The 15,211-nt window shown below is 39.3% G+C and overlaps 1 protein-coding gene across 3 annotated transcripts in view; it reads right to left on the bottom strand.

The window, feature by feature from the left end:
- The window catches only part of dnah5 (dynein, axonemal, heavy chain 5), an 83,603-nt gene extending 68,392 nt beyond the window's left edge, over positions 1 to 15,211 (bottom strand). The window contains exons 1-10 of one of the 3 annotated variants that reach the window (XM_047340716.1): positions 14,969 to 15,211; positions 6,498 to 6,632; positions 6,159 to 6,243; positions 5,276 to 5,445; positions 2,871 to 3,089; positions 2,367 to 2,504; positions 1,185 to 1,361; positions 951 to 1,064; positions 732 to 839; positions 151 to 273 (exon numbers count right to left, since the gene is read on the bottom strand). In XM_047340716.1, coding sequence (XP_047196672.1) covers positions 151 to 273; positions 732 to 839; positions 951 to 1,064; positions 1,185 to 1,361; positions 2,367 to 2,504; positions 2,871 to 3,089; positions 5,276 to 5,445; positions 6,159 to 6,243; positions 6,498 to 6,632; positions 14,969 to 15,058 — 1,359 coding nt within the window. In that variant the 5' untranslated portion in view covers positions 15,059 to 15,211. Of the gene's footprint in view, positions 1 to 150; positions 274 to 731; positions 840 to 950; positions 1,065 to 1,184; positions 1,362 to 2,366; positions 2,505 to 2,870; positions 3,090 to 5,275; positions 5,446 to 6,147; positions 6,244 to 6,497; positions 6,633 to 9,615; positions 9,673 to 14,968 lie in introns of those variants that run through there. The other 2 variants (XM_047340717.1, XM_035162482.2) reach the window with 2 other exon arrangements.

The raw sequence follows: 15,211 nt of genomic DNA, 5'->3' as shown, positions 1-15,211 counted from the left end.
GTAGAAAACTAAATATGTTACAAACACAAATGTGAAAATTAACACATTATATAAGAAACCCCATTTGATAAAAAAAATTGAAAACTATGTAAAGGAAGTAAATAATTAAGTAAATAAAAATGACATCTATCAATAAATCCTATCCAGTACCTGGTTCAGGAAGATGGCAGCTTTGATTTTGTCAGCAACATCTTGCTGAGGTTGGTCCCATATTGAATCGGAGTCGTTGTTAGTAATGTAGGCCTTGCAGGCTGTGATCATCTGGTTTGTCACCTGGAGGTGTTGATGTGTACAATGAAATGAAGAAATGCATTTGAACTCTTTCTGAACCCAAACAACTTGAGGCCATGCATGAGCATACAAAAGGTCAAAGGGGAGATTTGTGTCGTCATACGGTCAGTGAAACGTTATGATGCTTCTATTCCGTCCACATCTTTTCAATTGTAATCAACCCAGTAATTTTTACACCAGAACAGAAATTGAAATGTTACTAATTCTTTTGTGCAAAATTCTTTTTTTCACTCTGGGTTAATGTAACAATGAGTTTAGGGGACAAACTTTAACGTTTGAATGCTTCAATTTATTCATCAATAAAAAAAATTACAGATCACAGTGTTCAAATGAAGACAAATCCCAGTACGGTATGAAAATGATTTGCTGAATCCCATTGTCGGTTAGAATATAATGTTCTTCATCGTTGTCGTATTGTGTGGAGTAGTGACCACTCCTACCTTGACAAAAAGGGAGGAAACCTTCTCTGATGTGTTGTAGTAGTGAGAAATGCTATGAAGCATCCTGATGGCATTGATCAGACCTGGGATTGCAACCACCATCGATACCTGGGGGGAAACAAAAATTTAAGTTTACACATGTGATGCACTTGCACAACTCCATTTAAAAAATGGAGCTCTTTCGGTTTGTTTTTAGAACGATTGAAGTATTTTTCTTACAGGGTCACTGTTGTAAAGAGGGTCACAAAACTTCTCCAAGCTGTATAGGTATTTCACATTATCTTTGGCCTCATTGGCTGCATCAGTGATTCTGGTGTCCAACTCCCGCCATGGCTGGATAGACAATAACAATGAACATAGATGGACAGAGGGAATTTTTGGTGAGAACCACGTATCCTATGGAGCAGCAGAACAAAGAAATGCATGCATATGTGGTAATTATAGTCAGTAAACCTCTATAAGCTTGGATTTGGAGATCAGGAGGACACCCTTGGCAGCTCTGATGTCAGCGCTCTTCAGTTGGGCCACAAGGCAGTTGAAGCGGGACGTTCGTTTCTTCCATTGGTTGAGCTCAGCCCGAGGGCCAAGGTCATCAGCCTCCTTTCTCAGCTGCTCACTCTTAGCCAGAACCTGTCAAGCATAGATACCTTATAGTTGAAGACTTCACAACATTTAGGTCAAAAGCTCCTTCACAAACGATTTGGGAGCTGGGAACTCATCTGACCCAAGGGACTATTTCACTTTTGGAAATCCGGGCTGTTTAATAATCCCCTTCTACCAGAGTTAAATCCGCAAAATTAAGAAATTCAAGGAAAGAAAAGACACACTTAAAGCCTCACCTGGCGCATCATATTGGTTTTTATACAATGTGCAAAATGCCCTGGTCACTTCTGGATTAGACCTTGGTCTTATTTTAGGTAGTATACAAATTCACTGTACTTTTCTTAATTAAAAGGCAAATAGATGACCCGATTCCTCATCTTTGACTTGTGTATGTGAGAGCTCCCTCTGATTCATGTGTAAGTGATTCATCCAGGGCAGCTCTTAGGTCCTGGAGTTATTTCAGTCATCATCCGTGGTCATTTTTTTTTAATTTAACAGCTCTTTAAATAAATTCACGCCTCAGCATCGCGGGAGACACCGATCCATTATCTTTCATTACAAAGTAGTCTTCTATATTTGTTTTGTTGATAAGAAATTGGGTCTCTCCTCATTGAAATGTTTAATCACCAATGTACGACCCATGTATGTTTGATAGAAAAGTTAAGTGCTATGTGATTAGGTTTATAGATTTTAAGCTCTTTGATCTCAATAGTTATCAGTATATCAGTATAAATGAGAGGGTAGCGAATGCAAGGTTCTCAACTTAAAATGTTGTATGCACCCTTTAAGAGAGTCAGTTGACTTTGAAAAAACACATATTTAACCAATACATTTTGTATATTTTGATAACTGTGTTACTCTTGAGTAAAATGACATTTCAAGCAAATTTGGATCAGATAATAGATTTCCTTTCAAAATCTGGCTAAAGTCCACACAACATTCAAAATTAGAAAAAGTTCATGAGTTTGAAGATAAAATGTAATTGTTTGAGGTTTGAGGAGAACCTCTTACCAGCGAGCTAACATGTCTCACCGTTTCTATCTGTTTGATCCAGACTGTCATGCAGGCCTCTATCTTGTCTGTGATCTCTGTGCTGTTCGCTGCTGCTAGGTAGTCTGCTGGGGTCTTCAGCACCCGCAGGTCAACGGTGTCGCAATCTTTCAAGGTAACCTGGAGACGAGATATGACATTGTTTATTTTTTCTGCAGTGCAATGTATGTTGTTTGTGGAAGTACCTGCTTGTGCTCACAGGTTTGTGGGGAAAGGTATTTAAAAGAATAGACTGTCACAAGTTATTTTAGAGTTGAAAGACTGCTTTAATGAAACTACTGTTATGAAAAAAGGTTCAGATGTTCAATGTATATTCCATTATTAGGATAAGCCAAAATAGACTACACTGGTTAGTTCACAAAGATTTACATGACCTTCAGTATGTAAATACTGCTGCTAAGTCAAGGGTGATTCTTCATTTGGTATTTTATAGTTGTTAAATCAAAAAAGACCAGACTCATTCTTGAACAGTGTCTGGGGTCCTACCTTTTCCTGCAGACTCTCCTGTGCCCCAGCCAAAACCGACACGAAGTTTTCCAGTGATCCTATGAACTCCTGTTTGACTCCCTGGCCCTGGGTGCTGGCCAGTTCCCCCCAGCCATGGCTCATATTCTTCAGGGTGGGAACGATGATGTTGGAGAGCAACTGCTCCACACTTTTCAACGGGCCCCCTTCTTTTGAGTCCAACATACTGAAATTGACATCCTGGGAAGAGGGGAGTGGACACACACACACACATCCAAAAATCAATGCAACATTTCACTGGATCTAACAAATGACACTCAAGAGGGTCCCCAAAAAGCTGAAGTTAACTTCATGAATTTTGACACAACAGTTGGTTCCAGACAGAATGGTTTAGACATTACTTTGCATACCAGACGAGCATTATAAGTGGCAATATGGCCAAATAACTATTGTCTCAGTATTTCAAAAGGACTGAGAAGATGGCATTGGCAAACATCTTCGGGATTAACAAGAATGGCATTCAAAGTGCATATTTCTGCCAACATCCTATTGAAGTTGAACCCATGTCAGACATTCCTGCTTAAGTCATCAAGCAGTAACATTTTGAAATGAAATGTTGTTCTAACACACGTAGTTTATCGCTTAGAGTTTCTCTCCTGTTTTTGAAATTAAGGTGTAATCGCTTCCCCATCTTTAAAGGTAAATGTTACCACCAACTAAAATTGAATTTGTCACACCGGCCCTTGAATTAATTAATGCATCATGATTATTAGTGTTTTATTATAATTCACACACACACACACACACACACACACACACACACACACACACACACACACACACACACACACACACACACACACACACACAAGCTCATGCACGCACAAGCTCATGCACGCACATGCACACGCATGCACACCAAAGTTGCCCCTCTTTCCTCTCCTGCGATGAGTCTCCTGGAGCAAACATGCCCTATTCTCAATAGTGGTGATTAGCTGAGCTGCCACTTGTATCAGAGTGTTGATGTTAAACAGCCTTTAGTCTCAATAGGTCTGAATGAGATGAACCTGTCTTAGTTACCGACACAGTTTATCACACACATGGGCACAAAGAGAAATCTCACTGTCAAAGAACAAGGAATCAAATATTCTAGTGTTTGTCTTCCTTTCACTCAGAGAATAGGTGAAATTATTTTCTCCATTTAGTCCATTAAATACCAGAATTGATTTTTGCCTTCTTTTATATACAAATACCATAACTATACAGCATCTGTGTAAATGTTTGTACCCTACAAGTTTTCTATAAACATTTATTCATTTTTTTTAAAACCCTTTGATACAAAACATGGGTCAAAAGTGACCTGGCTCAGTTCATGCATGACTGACTTTTTCTTTGCTATATTTTTTTAATAAATGTATTTTATCTTTTAATATTCTAAGTATTCATTAAATATCCTGTTTTTGATTACCACAAATCATTATTTACCTTTTTCCTTTCTTACTTTATAAACAAACCAAAATTTTGTATTTCTACATCACTTTTACACACATGGGTCAAAAACGACCCGTATACATGTATTCACTATGGAGCACCTGCCATTCATTTCACAAGGCTGCTTTTGCACATCTGATGCGTGTAAGTCTTATTTTACAATCCATTACTAGTGAGAAAGAGAAATATGTGCAATACCAACTAGCTGTTAGCTAGCTAGCTTCTTTTCTGGTTAGCTAACCATAGCTAGATCAACAAAATGTTAGTATTGCAGTATCATTTCAGACTTACGGAAGACATGGTTAAACAGATGCTGCGAGAAGAACAAGATGAGGAAAATTAGGTGGCAATTCTTGGACTTGTTTCTGGGTCTGTAATATCTGATGCTGAGGACCTAGACTGTGTTCCATATGATCATGGAGTTGTGGTTGGGTCTTGGAGTCCAGTTCATTTGATGACATGAAAGGCTCATCTTCTATGTCATCAAAGGAGCCTCGCTTGATGACACAGAAGATGAGCCTTTCATGTCATCAAATGACAGAAGGCATATAAGACTCCAGTTAAAGAGGGGACTCTGTCTGTGTGGGTTATGTCTCACTCCAGCTTCTTCCCCCAGTCCAAAGATATACAAGACTCTAAATTGGCCGTAGGTGTGAATGTGAGTGTGAATGGTTGTTTGCCTTGGTGTGTTGGCCCTGTCATGGAATGGCGACCTGTCCAGGGTGCATTCCCCCATGACCCTCAAAGGATAAGCAGTATAGATAATGCATGGATGGATGATCTTATTCCAAAAATGTACAAAAATGCAAAAAGGTGCAATCATGGTGAAATGAGTAATATAATTCCACAGTTGTGCTCCGTTCCAAATCCCTGATCAACCTTCACCTGTACTGTAAGAACTGAGTGACTTCATGCAACAGTATAACGTGACTCACTCTGTGTATGTTCTCAGAGGTGATTGCCTTAGAAGTGTTGTCTCTGGTGAAGAAGACACACAACCCCGTCAGCGCCACATCCCTCCCGTCCGTCACAAACACTTTACATTTCTTGCTGCTACCAGGCTGCTGGGCAACAAGCTGGGGGGGTGCAGGAGCTGCTGCTGTTGCTACAAAAAAAGAGAGAATTGTTTTTCTTCACATCCACCTTTGACTTTGACTGTAAACGTAATACTATGGCATTGCTTTAGAATTAAATTGTAACAATGCAGTGACTGCCCACTTTTAAAACGACTCTGGTTCCAGAAGTAAATTTCTGATTCATTTTATACATTTCAGAAAATCCTTAGAAAAAGAGTTTTTAAGCCCGGAACCAAGCCGACCAGGTACGAAATGAATCGTTACCATAAAACATTTAATTCAGAGCAAAAAATTGGAAAGGGCATACAGAGATACAAAACTGTGTACATAATTATTTTAAGAGTGATGGAACTATGTATAGAATGCATAAATGCAGGTGATATCATACAGACCAGTGGCTTCTACAGGAGCATATAAAATCGTTTCACAATCTAGTAGCTTGTGGTAAAACTACCTTAGATCGTTACTTTGACAGTTATTATGGCTCATTAAAATCTCTTAGCAGAAAATGAAAGTTTATTTTTACTTACGGATCCACGCTGTTGAACTCTATTGACTTTCGTCATTAAACCAATAACATTATTGAAAGCAAAAATGGTATTGGTTTAATGACGAAAGATGATGAATGATTGCCATCACTGATAAAGGGTAAATGCATACAGGACAGAAACTGAACTTTATGTGTCGCAGTCAATCACATAGATTCTAGTCATATCAATGATATTTGATACAAGCACATTACCTGCTTCGACTGGCGGGGCGTCCTGATAGTAGAACATGAGGTGTGGAAGACCATCAACCACAAAGAATTGCTGCATGCGCTCAATCTGAGATGAAAAGAAAAATCTCAGTGTGATCACTCCCCATCCCAAACTTAGAGATGCTGTGTAGTTATTGTAGAACCTCGCACTCAGTGCAAACATGACCGAACTTCAAACTAAAACAATTACTCTCAGTCCAAATCTTAACCCCTCAAACCACAGTCATTTTGTAAAATTACTAAATTAGTTATTCAAATGCTACCAAAGCTATATATTCTTAGTTTATAGGCTGGTGCAATTTTCAAACGGTTAAAATGTACCTGATTCCCCTCCAGTATGGAATCTTCCACATCAGCTTTCTCCAGTCCCAGACATGAAGCCACAATACTGAGGATGTAGTCATGCCTTCCATCCAGCTGGGCACGCTTAGCTTCACGCTCCTCCTTCAACTTTTGCTAAACAAAATGTACAGACAGTGATAATTATTATGAAGATGAGGTGTCCATTTTAACGAAATAAAGCAAGTGTCATAACAAGTGTCTATTCGCTTTTGAATATTTTAGTTATTGTGTGTGTGTGTGTGTGTGTGTGTGTGTGTGTGTGTGTGTGTGTGTGTGTGTGTGTGTGTGTGTGTGTGTGTGTGTGTGTGTGTGTGTGTGTGTGTGCGTGTGTGTGTGTGTGTGTGATATTACGCTCCCATGAGTCCAAAGAGAAAAAAGAAACAAAAAAAGCCATCAAACCATATTTCACATACTTGGTATGTTGTGATGAGGCTTTTGGTAATGACAGATGTTTGAGGCTCTCCTGTGGTCATGTACTCAGACATTGTTTAAGTAAGAGTCCATTCGAAGAATCACAGTTATGTTCAGTTTTCAATGAACAACTCACAGAATATGTCACAAAAAGGATCATGAAAAATCACCAGTACATTGTCCAGGCACAGCACCAAAATGTCAAAAAACATCCACGTCAAAACGTCAATATTCCTTCAAGAATTCCAAATGTACATCCTCAGTTTCATCCACAAGTGCCTCTATGTCTCTGCAGTGACTCAAATACAGGTGACCAACACCACAGCCGGTTTACAACAGGCCCTGGCCAGCGTCCAGGTTGGAGGGACAGTAAAATGAACAACAATGGGTTGCCAGGTTCTGTTAGTAACACATCAACAAGGTCAGCCAATAAATTAACCTGGCGTTTCACTGTGTACCAGCTGCATGTTTAATTTGAATTCTCCTCCCTCTTTCTCTGACTGGGATTCAAACCAGGGGAATGACAAGAACAGTTTCTTTCTGGTTTGAAATACTGTTTAGATTGACGTCACTGTGGTTAAACCGTCTTTTTAAAAGGCTCTCTTTTACAACAAAGCAGGAAACATCCTCTTGTGACTGGCCATGCCGAAAATAGACACTTGAGAGCGAGCTCTTTAATATACCAGACTGTTTAGAGAATAATTGCTGGATTTAACTTCAATAATGACACTGATATATCCATGTTGTTTGGCTTCATAGAAGAAGGATTCTTAGTGTTATGTGGCTTTATCCTTAAATATCTTATTTTTCTTGTCAGCTGAATCTGCTCAATAAAGTTTGCACCGGACGTTCACTGTACATCCAAGCACACTGGATTGGGCTGAGAATCAGACTGGAGAGAATGGATGTGACTTGTTTTGTGGGATGGATCAGATAAAAAAATGTCAAAAATGCTAAAAGGAAAATAAAGCAGACAAAATAAATCCAAAAGATAGAAAGGATGATTAGACAGACATGGCATAATGGAGGAAGAGGTGGAGGAAGGAAGAAATGACAGCATGAAACAGATGTAGAGAAAAGAGGGAGAGAAGGCTGAGGACAAATGATGAAACTGACTGAATCCCAAACAGGATGGAGAAATAAGGATAGACATATAGGATTGGTAGCTGTGTGCAGGGAAGACAACACAACAGGAAATAAGGCAAAAGGGAAAGAGGTGTGAAATAAAAGCTCCGCAAGGAAGGAGAGGCATGAGGCATGGACTTGGACAAAGAGAGAAAGCACAATTCTATATATAGTGCAGGTTTGGGTGGTTAAGACTCAAGGTATTGATTCGTGTTAGTTAGAGCCTGGGGGATGGGTGGGTGGTCATGTGAAGGGAAGGGAGAGTGAGGAGGAGCAACAACCGCCTCAACAACAACAACCTCACAAGCCGTAGGTTTCGACTCCGTAAGCAGGCACATGCAGCAGGACATTCATCTGTCAGAAAGAAACCTGCCATGATGATATTTACCAACAGGCGCGTTTCAAGGGAGCAGATGCCAGTTTCTAAGCACAACAGAATTAAAGTCCTGTTCTCACTGCACACAGTTTCAGTCACCTCCCACATGAACATGTTGACCTGTACTTTTCATGTGCTCTTCTACATTTCAAAGCATTTCTTAAGCGAGCCAAACATGAGAACAGAGACACCTTTTGTGGTTAGAGCACAAGAGAGATAAACAAGAGCTCACATCTGGATGACCTACTGTATGTGACTCTAATTGTGAAAAGCTTACTTTTTTTTTTTCTTTCTGATTTCTAGAAATTTCTCCCGATCTTGCATTACAAAACATTACAACCATATATCTCAAATACGTTTAAATAAACCCTTCAGAACTCTGACAGTAAATCACACCAACCTGTCTCTGGAGATATGCACACACACACTATATAGACTCGCAACATTCGCTTCACACGTCAACCATAAAAAAAAGGACACCAAGCCAACAGTTGCTGGGCGACCAGCCATTTCAGACCTTCTCCCTGCCTTTATTCCAAATTGCATGAACAGCCAACTCAGTCGTCAGCCCGGAGACAAACAGTACACACGCAATGCAGAGCAGCACACAAGCAGTCTCAGTCACCACTGAATATAAGACATGAACATATCCAACAATAACAGGCTTAAACAATGACACACACACACTAACACACACACACTAACACATCCGTATTTAGTTATTCTAATAACACAGACAAAAGCCAGCAGTGACAGAGTCATGTAACAGCAGCTTCAACATTAATAGCTTTCAAAAGCAAACAAAGCCCCATCCTGAGATAAGCCAAGTCGAGATGAGTTAAAGAGAATACAGCTGTGACAATACAAATGTGAAGCAGGACCGTTTGGCACAAATATGGTCTGGTTATTTGTATAATATTTTTAAAAAAGATTTTCAGAATGTTTCCAGTTCCCTGTCAAACATCAGATAAACAGATCATGATGAGTCCATTTTAATTTACTTCCTCTGGGGAATAGAACTAACACACGCTGTCAAAATCAGAATAGTAGTTGGGGATAAAGTATTGGAGCTAATTTTGTCCATTTAAATTCAAATCACTCTAATGTAGAGGAAAGATCCCGTCGGCGCCAGGAAATGGGAGATATGACACAACAACAACAACCATGCTGCAGGATTAATCTTACCTGAATGACCTTGGAAACTGTTTGTCTCCAGAGCTGCTTTCTAAACACCTGCGACATGACAGTTCAACTCCTCTCTCGCTCGAATCCTTCTATATCTTCTCTGTCACCTGCTATCACTCTCTCATCTACATGTACAGAGGTGAGCCGTATACTCTCGCCCTTAGAGGGATTAGCCCTATCAAGTTGTCAGCGGTGACCATCTGAGCTGAGGCTATGCCTGTTTTAACTTTAATGGCCTTTCCTGTCAGCAGCGTATGAGTTTTCACTGCCGGGCTGTGGTCGACTATTCGAAAACAAATGGAAAAACACATGTGGATCATGCGCTGGTGCATATTTGTGAATGCGCAGGTAAAAACACATTAAGACACAGATGATTAGAGGAAGCCTGACAGCTCCTACACTCACAAACTAACACAAAAAGGAAGCAAGCCCGAAACATCCTGATTTCACCAACTATTGCAAGGAAGTGTTCAAAGGTGTATTCTGTGTTGAAGCCATGGCCTATTTATAAGGATGGACAACATGCCAGCTCCTCAAAAGTGAGGCCTAATCCTCTTGATCACCCCCTGTTGGATGGCTGCAGTATACGCCATAAACCCCACCTCCTCCATGTTAGTTGATGGAACATGGGCTAAACTAAAAAGTCAGAGTACAGGCCAAACAAATCTCAAAATGTTTTTCGCCATTTTCTGTTGTCATTATTATTTTGGTAAGATTGGTTTTAATTAGGCATTTGATGCTATAAACAGCGAGAGATTGACAGCTGCATCAGCGAGACCTCAATACAGCTGCTCCATGCCCAGATTGCTACCAAGCAGAGTCTGGCTCCAAATGTGTCATACCCAAGATATTCTGCTTCATTTCTATTATCCATCTTTATATACAGATATTTTGATATAGTTATGGAGGGAACTTTGCAAATAATAGTCAAAAATGCAGGGATATTTCACATAGCGCCTTTTACATGTACCTTATCTACAAAACCAAGTTACAGAAGAACTATGTAACCTCAAGGCCAAAACAATCATGCAACAGGCCAATATTTTTAAATTTCAATCTGGACTATAGCTGCAGGCGGAAAGTTAAAACCTTCTGTGTTGTCTGACATAATGCCAGAAAAGCAGATTGAAAAATGATTGAACCTCTCAATGTTACATTATTAAATGCACTTGCTCATTTATTTTTGTGTAATAATCCTGTTTAGATGGTAACAGGTTTGTTAATAAATACATTTAAGTCAGCAGTAACGTGACTTATTAAACTATATGTTGTGTAAAAAGAGCTGCAGCAACAGCTTAATACAGAAACAGCTCTAATTTTGATAATGACTATATCTGTTGTCAGATGAAATATGTCATTACTGCTGCTTGTGTGGGCTCTGCATAACCTGTGGTGCAATAGGCTTTCACACATAAATAAAAAGTAGATTTTTCTAAAGATTTTTTTCCCTGCTTTTTCCTTCTTGAGCTCTCCTACCATCTGCTTAGATACAAACACATCAGCTGTTTCCTGAATCCTGACACATTAAAGATAAATTACATTTGGCCCATGTAGCGCGTTAACAAGCCAAGCTGTGTGTAACTCCAGAACTCGTGGGTCACCTTACCTTGTTTAGATAGTCTGGTTGAAAAGGAAGCATCGTCGACAATGGCCTTGCACACTGACACTTCTTTTCAAGTCATTCCACCTTCGTAATTGGCTTTGCATTGCATGACATTAGAGAATTACAGCGTCCACACAAAGACAATAAGACAGAGAACAAGTGGCTCTGCTCCAGCCTGTGTGTGAGCAATCAGCCTTCTTATTTGCCCTGTGACAAAGGTAACTGCTCTGAAATTATGAGCGTGTTGCAGCTAAAAGGGGGCTGCTGACTAGATAATGTGGTGTTGGATGACCTGCAAGGTAATAATAAAGGTCCTGCTCTCACCTTACAAGTCTATTACAACAATTGGATGAAGAGAATGGGGGCGACTGTGGGGGTGGAAAGCTTGTTAAAACACATTCAGTGGGCGACATTTACACACATAGCTTATTGAGAAATATACACAATAATTTGAAAATGAACCTCAACAAGCATTCGTCACCCTCTTTAATGACAACAGGGTTCTCGTTGTAAACACCTCCTTGATTGTACATTAGCATGTATTGCCATTGTATGCTAACTGACTGAAACAATGCTCATGTAGAGACAGTAGCAACAGCTTTAAAATACAGCTGAAGAGTAAGAATGTAATGCTGGGGGTGACTCATATACCATATTGATATTTACAGTGCATCCTGCCGAACCATGTCCTGCTTCTCTGTCCCTGCTCCTTCACTTTGTCTTTTTCTAAATACAGGAAAAAATGCCCCACAATTGACAGGCATTATCATCTCCCATAACATATAAGTATAATATAACCTGTCATAACGGCACTGCTTGTTTGTTTGGCTCTCTGGTTTATCACTGTGTAGTTAAACATAATAAAAATGTATATTAACAATAAGTGTAAGCAAGAAAGTAAGGTTAAGTAAGATTTATCCTTGTTGCAAAAACAGTTAGAAGTGCAATTGTGACATGGGTCAAGGACTATACGTTGCATTTGCACAGACTTAGTGTTTGACCTGATTGCATTGTGGGAAGTAGAGGTGATTGCTAGCCACTCATTAATCAGCAACTAGAATGGCACTCAAGAAGCGCATACTTCTGCCAAGGCCAAACAATCCCCTTATGAAACCACATTTAAATGAACTAGATCCAGATTTTAACTTGGATCTGAATCAACTTGCACATACAAATATCTGTCCCCTTAACATTCCAGATACTTTTTGCATCAAACTCCGTTAATTATTATCAGAGAAATCAATGAAAACTTTTCAAAAACGCCCTATTTTTTCGACGTTAAAGAAAGTTGAAATAAACCTGGATCCGCCTCCTGATCCAGATCTCCGCCATAATTTACTGGGTTCTTTTCTGACCCATACCATATAATTTCACCAAGCTTCGTGGTAATCTGTTCATTTGTTTTTCTGCATAATCCTGCTAACAAACAAACATGATGATGAAACTAGTTTTATAATCGCTGAATTACAAAACATTTGTTGAATGCCATTTGGTTTTGAACAAAACCAGCAATATGACAATGTGCTCTCTTTTTGACATTCTATAAAGTAAATGAATTATCGGAGGGAAATAATTGAACTGTAATGAAAATGATTATTAGTTGCAGCCTAATCATTTACCCAGCGAACACACACACACACACACAAACACAGACCTCCCACCAATTAATAATGAATGCCATTAGCTTGCATCCAGCAGATGAAAAGCACAGCTCTCTATCCGCGTGGATCTGACTGATGATTTGATATTGAAGAAATGATTCCGAAGCTTTGCATTTTAAAAGCAGCACGGTCATCAATTTTTCACCACCCCATGACTGATTTTCTATGTTCAACTGTCTGGTTGCGAGCTGCCATGAAACAGGAGAGTGACTGTAAATTATAAATGAGGGGGTTGGTGAGATCTAAAAGAGAAAGACATAGACAGAGAAAGGTCCACAGTTCTCCCCGAGGATGCTCACACTGACACAGACATGGAGGCGCTTAAACACATCTGTTTCCAAACTACACCAGCACAGCTCTGAGGAGTCTGCATTTTGTATTTTGACCTGCACTCTGTCTCTCTGTTTATTGATTGTGTTGCCTGTCTGGTTCTAATCATTGAATTTGACTTCATCTCAATCTGTCTATTAATCCACACTATGCTGGATTGGCTGTGATAATCTGGGTCCATTCCATGCAGCAGGTAGTCACCACCATATCTTATTTCTGTCTGCGAATGTTCATTTTCTCTTTTATTTTGATCAGCATTGCATGAAAACGAGTCCAACTAAATCAATTTGAAGAAATGAAATTCTATTAGTGCACATACTGTGTGCAATCAACTGAGCAGATCCACAGAGTTAGATTGCTGTGGTGTCTGGCTACTGCAGAGTTTTTGATGGTTTTTGCATACTAATTGGACATGCATTTCATAGTGAGCTATATAGTACAATATTTATCTTCGAGCCATGATTTACTCTAGAGTTGTAATGAAGAAATAATCCAAAAATTATTATGAGCTGTAAATAGATATTGCAAAATCCAAAATACATGGAGAGATTACACCCTTCCCCAGGATCCAAACGACTGCATCCAGACCTTTGTGAAGCGAGTGAGTGAATTAGACACCTACAAGTAAAAAAGAGTTCTTGGTTTTAAATAAACTAAATTAATTTGCTATTCACACAAAGAGGCTCTTACTGATATGAATAACTAGAATTATAAAGTTCAATCGTTTGTCTTTGCAGAGCATCATTTCAGCTGACATCACAGTCAGTATAATAGGAGCACACTGCCATCTAGTGGACTATGGCTGATAATACAGTACCACCAAGAAGTACAACAGGTTGTGCCTCCAGCTTTTTTTGAATATGTCTGATAGGCCAGTGATTCTGTGTGGTTCTCAGAGCAGCTATCAAAAGTGATGAGGTTGTGAAGTGTGAATTCTGTTTGTTAGATTTTTCATATAAGAGTGAAGGGAATTCTGAGGTAAGGTTTCACTCTCCCAGTTCATATTATCCAACTTAAAGTACATCAGTCTGTGCCGATAAATGCCAATGGTAATTTATATGAGGTCGATTCATTTATTGAAAAAAATTAAATATGAAGAACCTTTCATTCCACTGATTGACAGAATACTGAATTGCACCTTGATCTATTTAAAACAAAGCCCACCTTCTATTTAAGTTATGTAAATCTAGCAGTCCCACGCTCTTAGGAAATATATTATTATTCATTATTAAATATTTGACACACCTTATTTTTGAATAGGTTATGTGGGAGAACAACACAAAAATAATGTCTTGATTGAATATTTACAAAAATAGTTTCACCACATCAACACAAACCCATACATCATAAATCTAATGGATGAATCTGGAAACTTTTCACTGACCCCCCAGTCAGACAGACAAGAACTCGACAAGAACTAGACAAGAACAGAGGGCATTGTCGTTCCATTCAAACAACATTCAAACAAGTGGCAGGATATAATACATATGTATGACTTAAATAATAATAGTAATTATTATAATAATATTCTTTATACAACAAACTGTAAAGCACTGGGCCACAGCAACTTTGCCAAGTGGGATAGTCTGCATGTGTGTGTAGAAGGAAGAAAAAGGAAAAGTAGTGGATCACAGGCTTATTTTTGTTGGCCTAAAACAGCAGCTAACTACACTCTTACGATACTACATTCAAACAAGTATGAGGTCATCATGGTTATAATGGTGCTGATCATTAGAGGTGAGGGTTATTTTGGTCAAACCTGCATCTCACTGAGTGACTCCACCTGGACAGAAGGCTGGGTGGCTCTGATCCTGTAGCTGACTTTAGCGAGTCGAGAGCTAAAGGACATAGCTCCAACATTCCGTCACTGAAAAAAAAAAACTCTTGGCTGTAATTTCCCGTCGTCACCCGCGTAGAAAATGTTTTTTCTCCGCTGTTCGCTCAAACTGCGGATTAGTTAAAGTGGTGAGAGGGTCCTGGTCCTGATCCCCCTCAAATAACG

The sequence above is a fragment of the Hippoglossus stenolepis genome, chromosome 8 (assembly GCF_022539355.2).
Source record: "Hippoglossus stenolepis isolate QCI-W04-F060 chromosome 8, HSTE1.2, whole genome shotgun sequence".
NCBI lineage: Eukaryota > Metazoa > Chordata > Actinopteri > Pleuronectiformes > Pleuronectidae > Hippoglossus > Hippoglossus stenolepis.
This window is presented reverse-complemented; position numbering and strand designations above follow the sequence as displayed.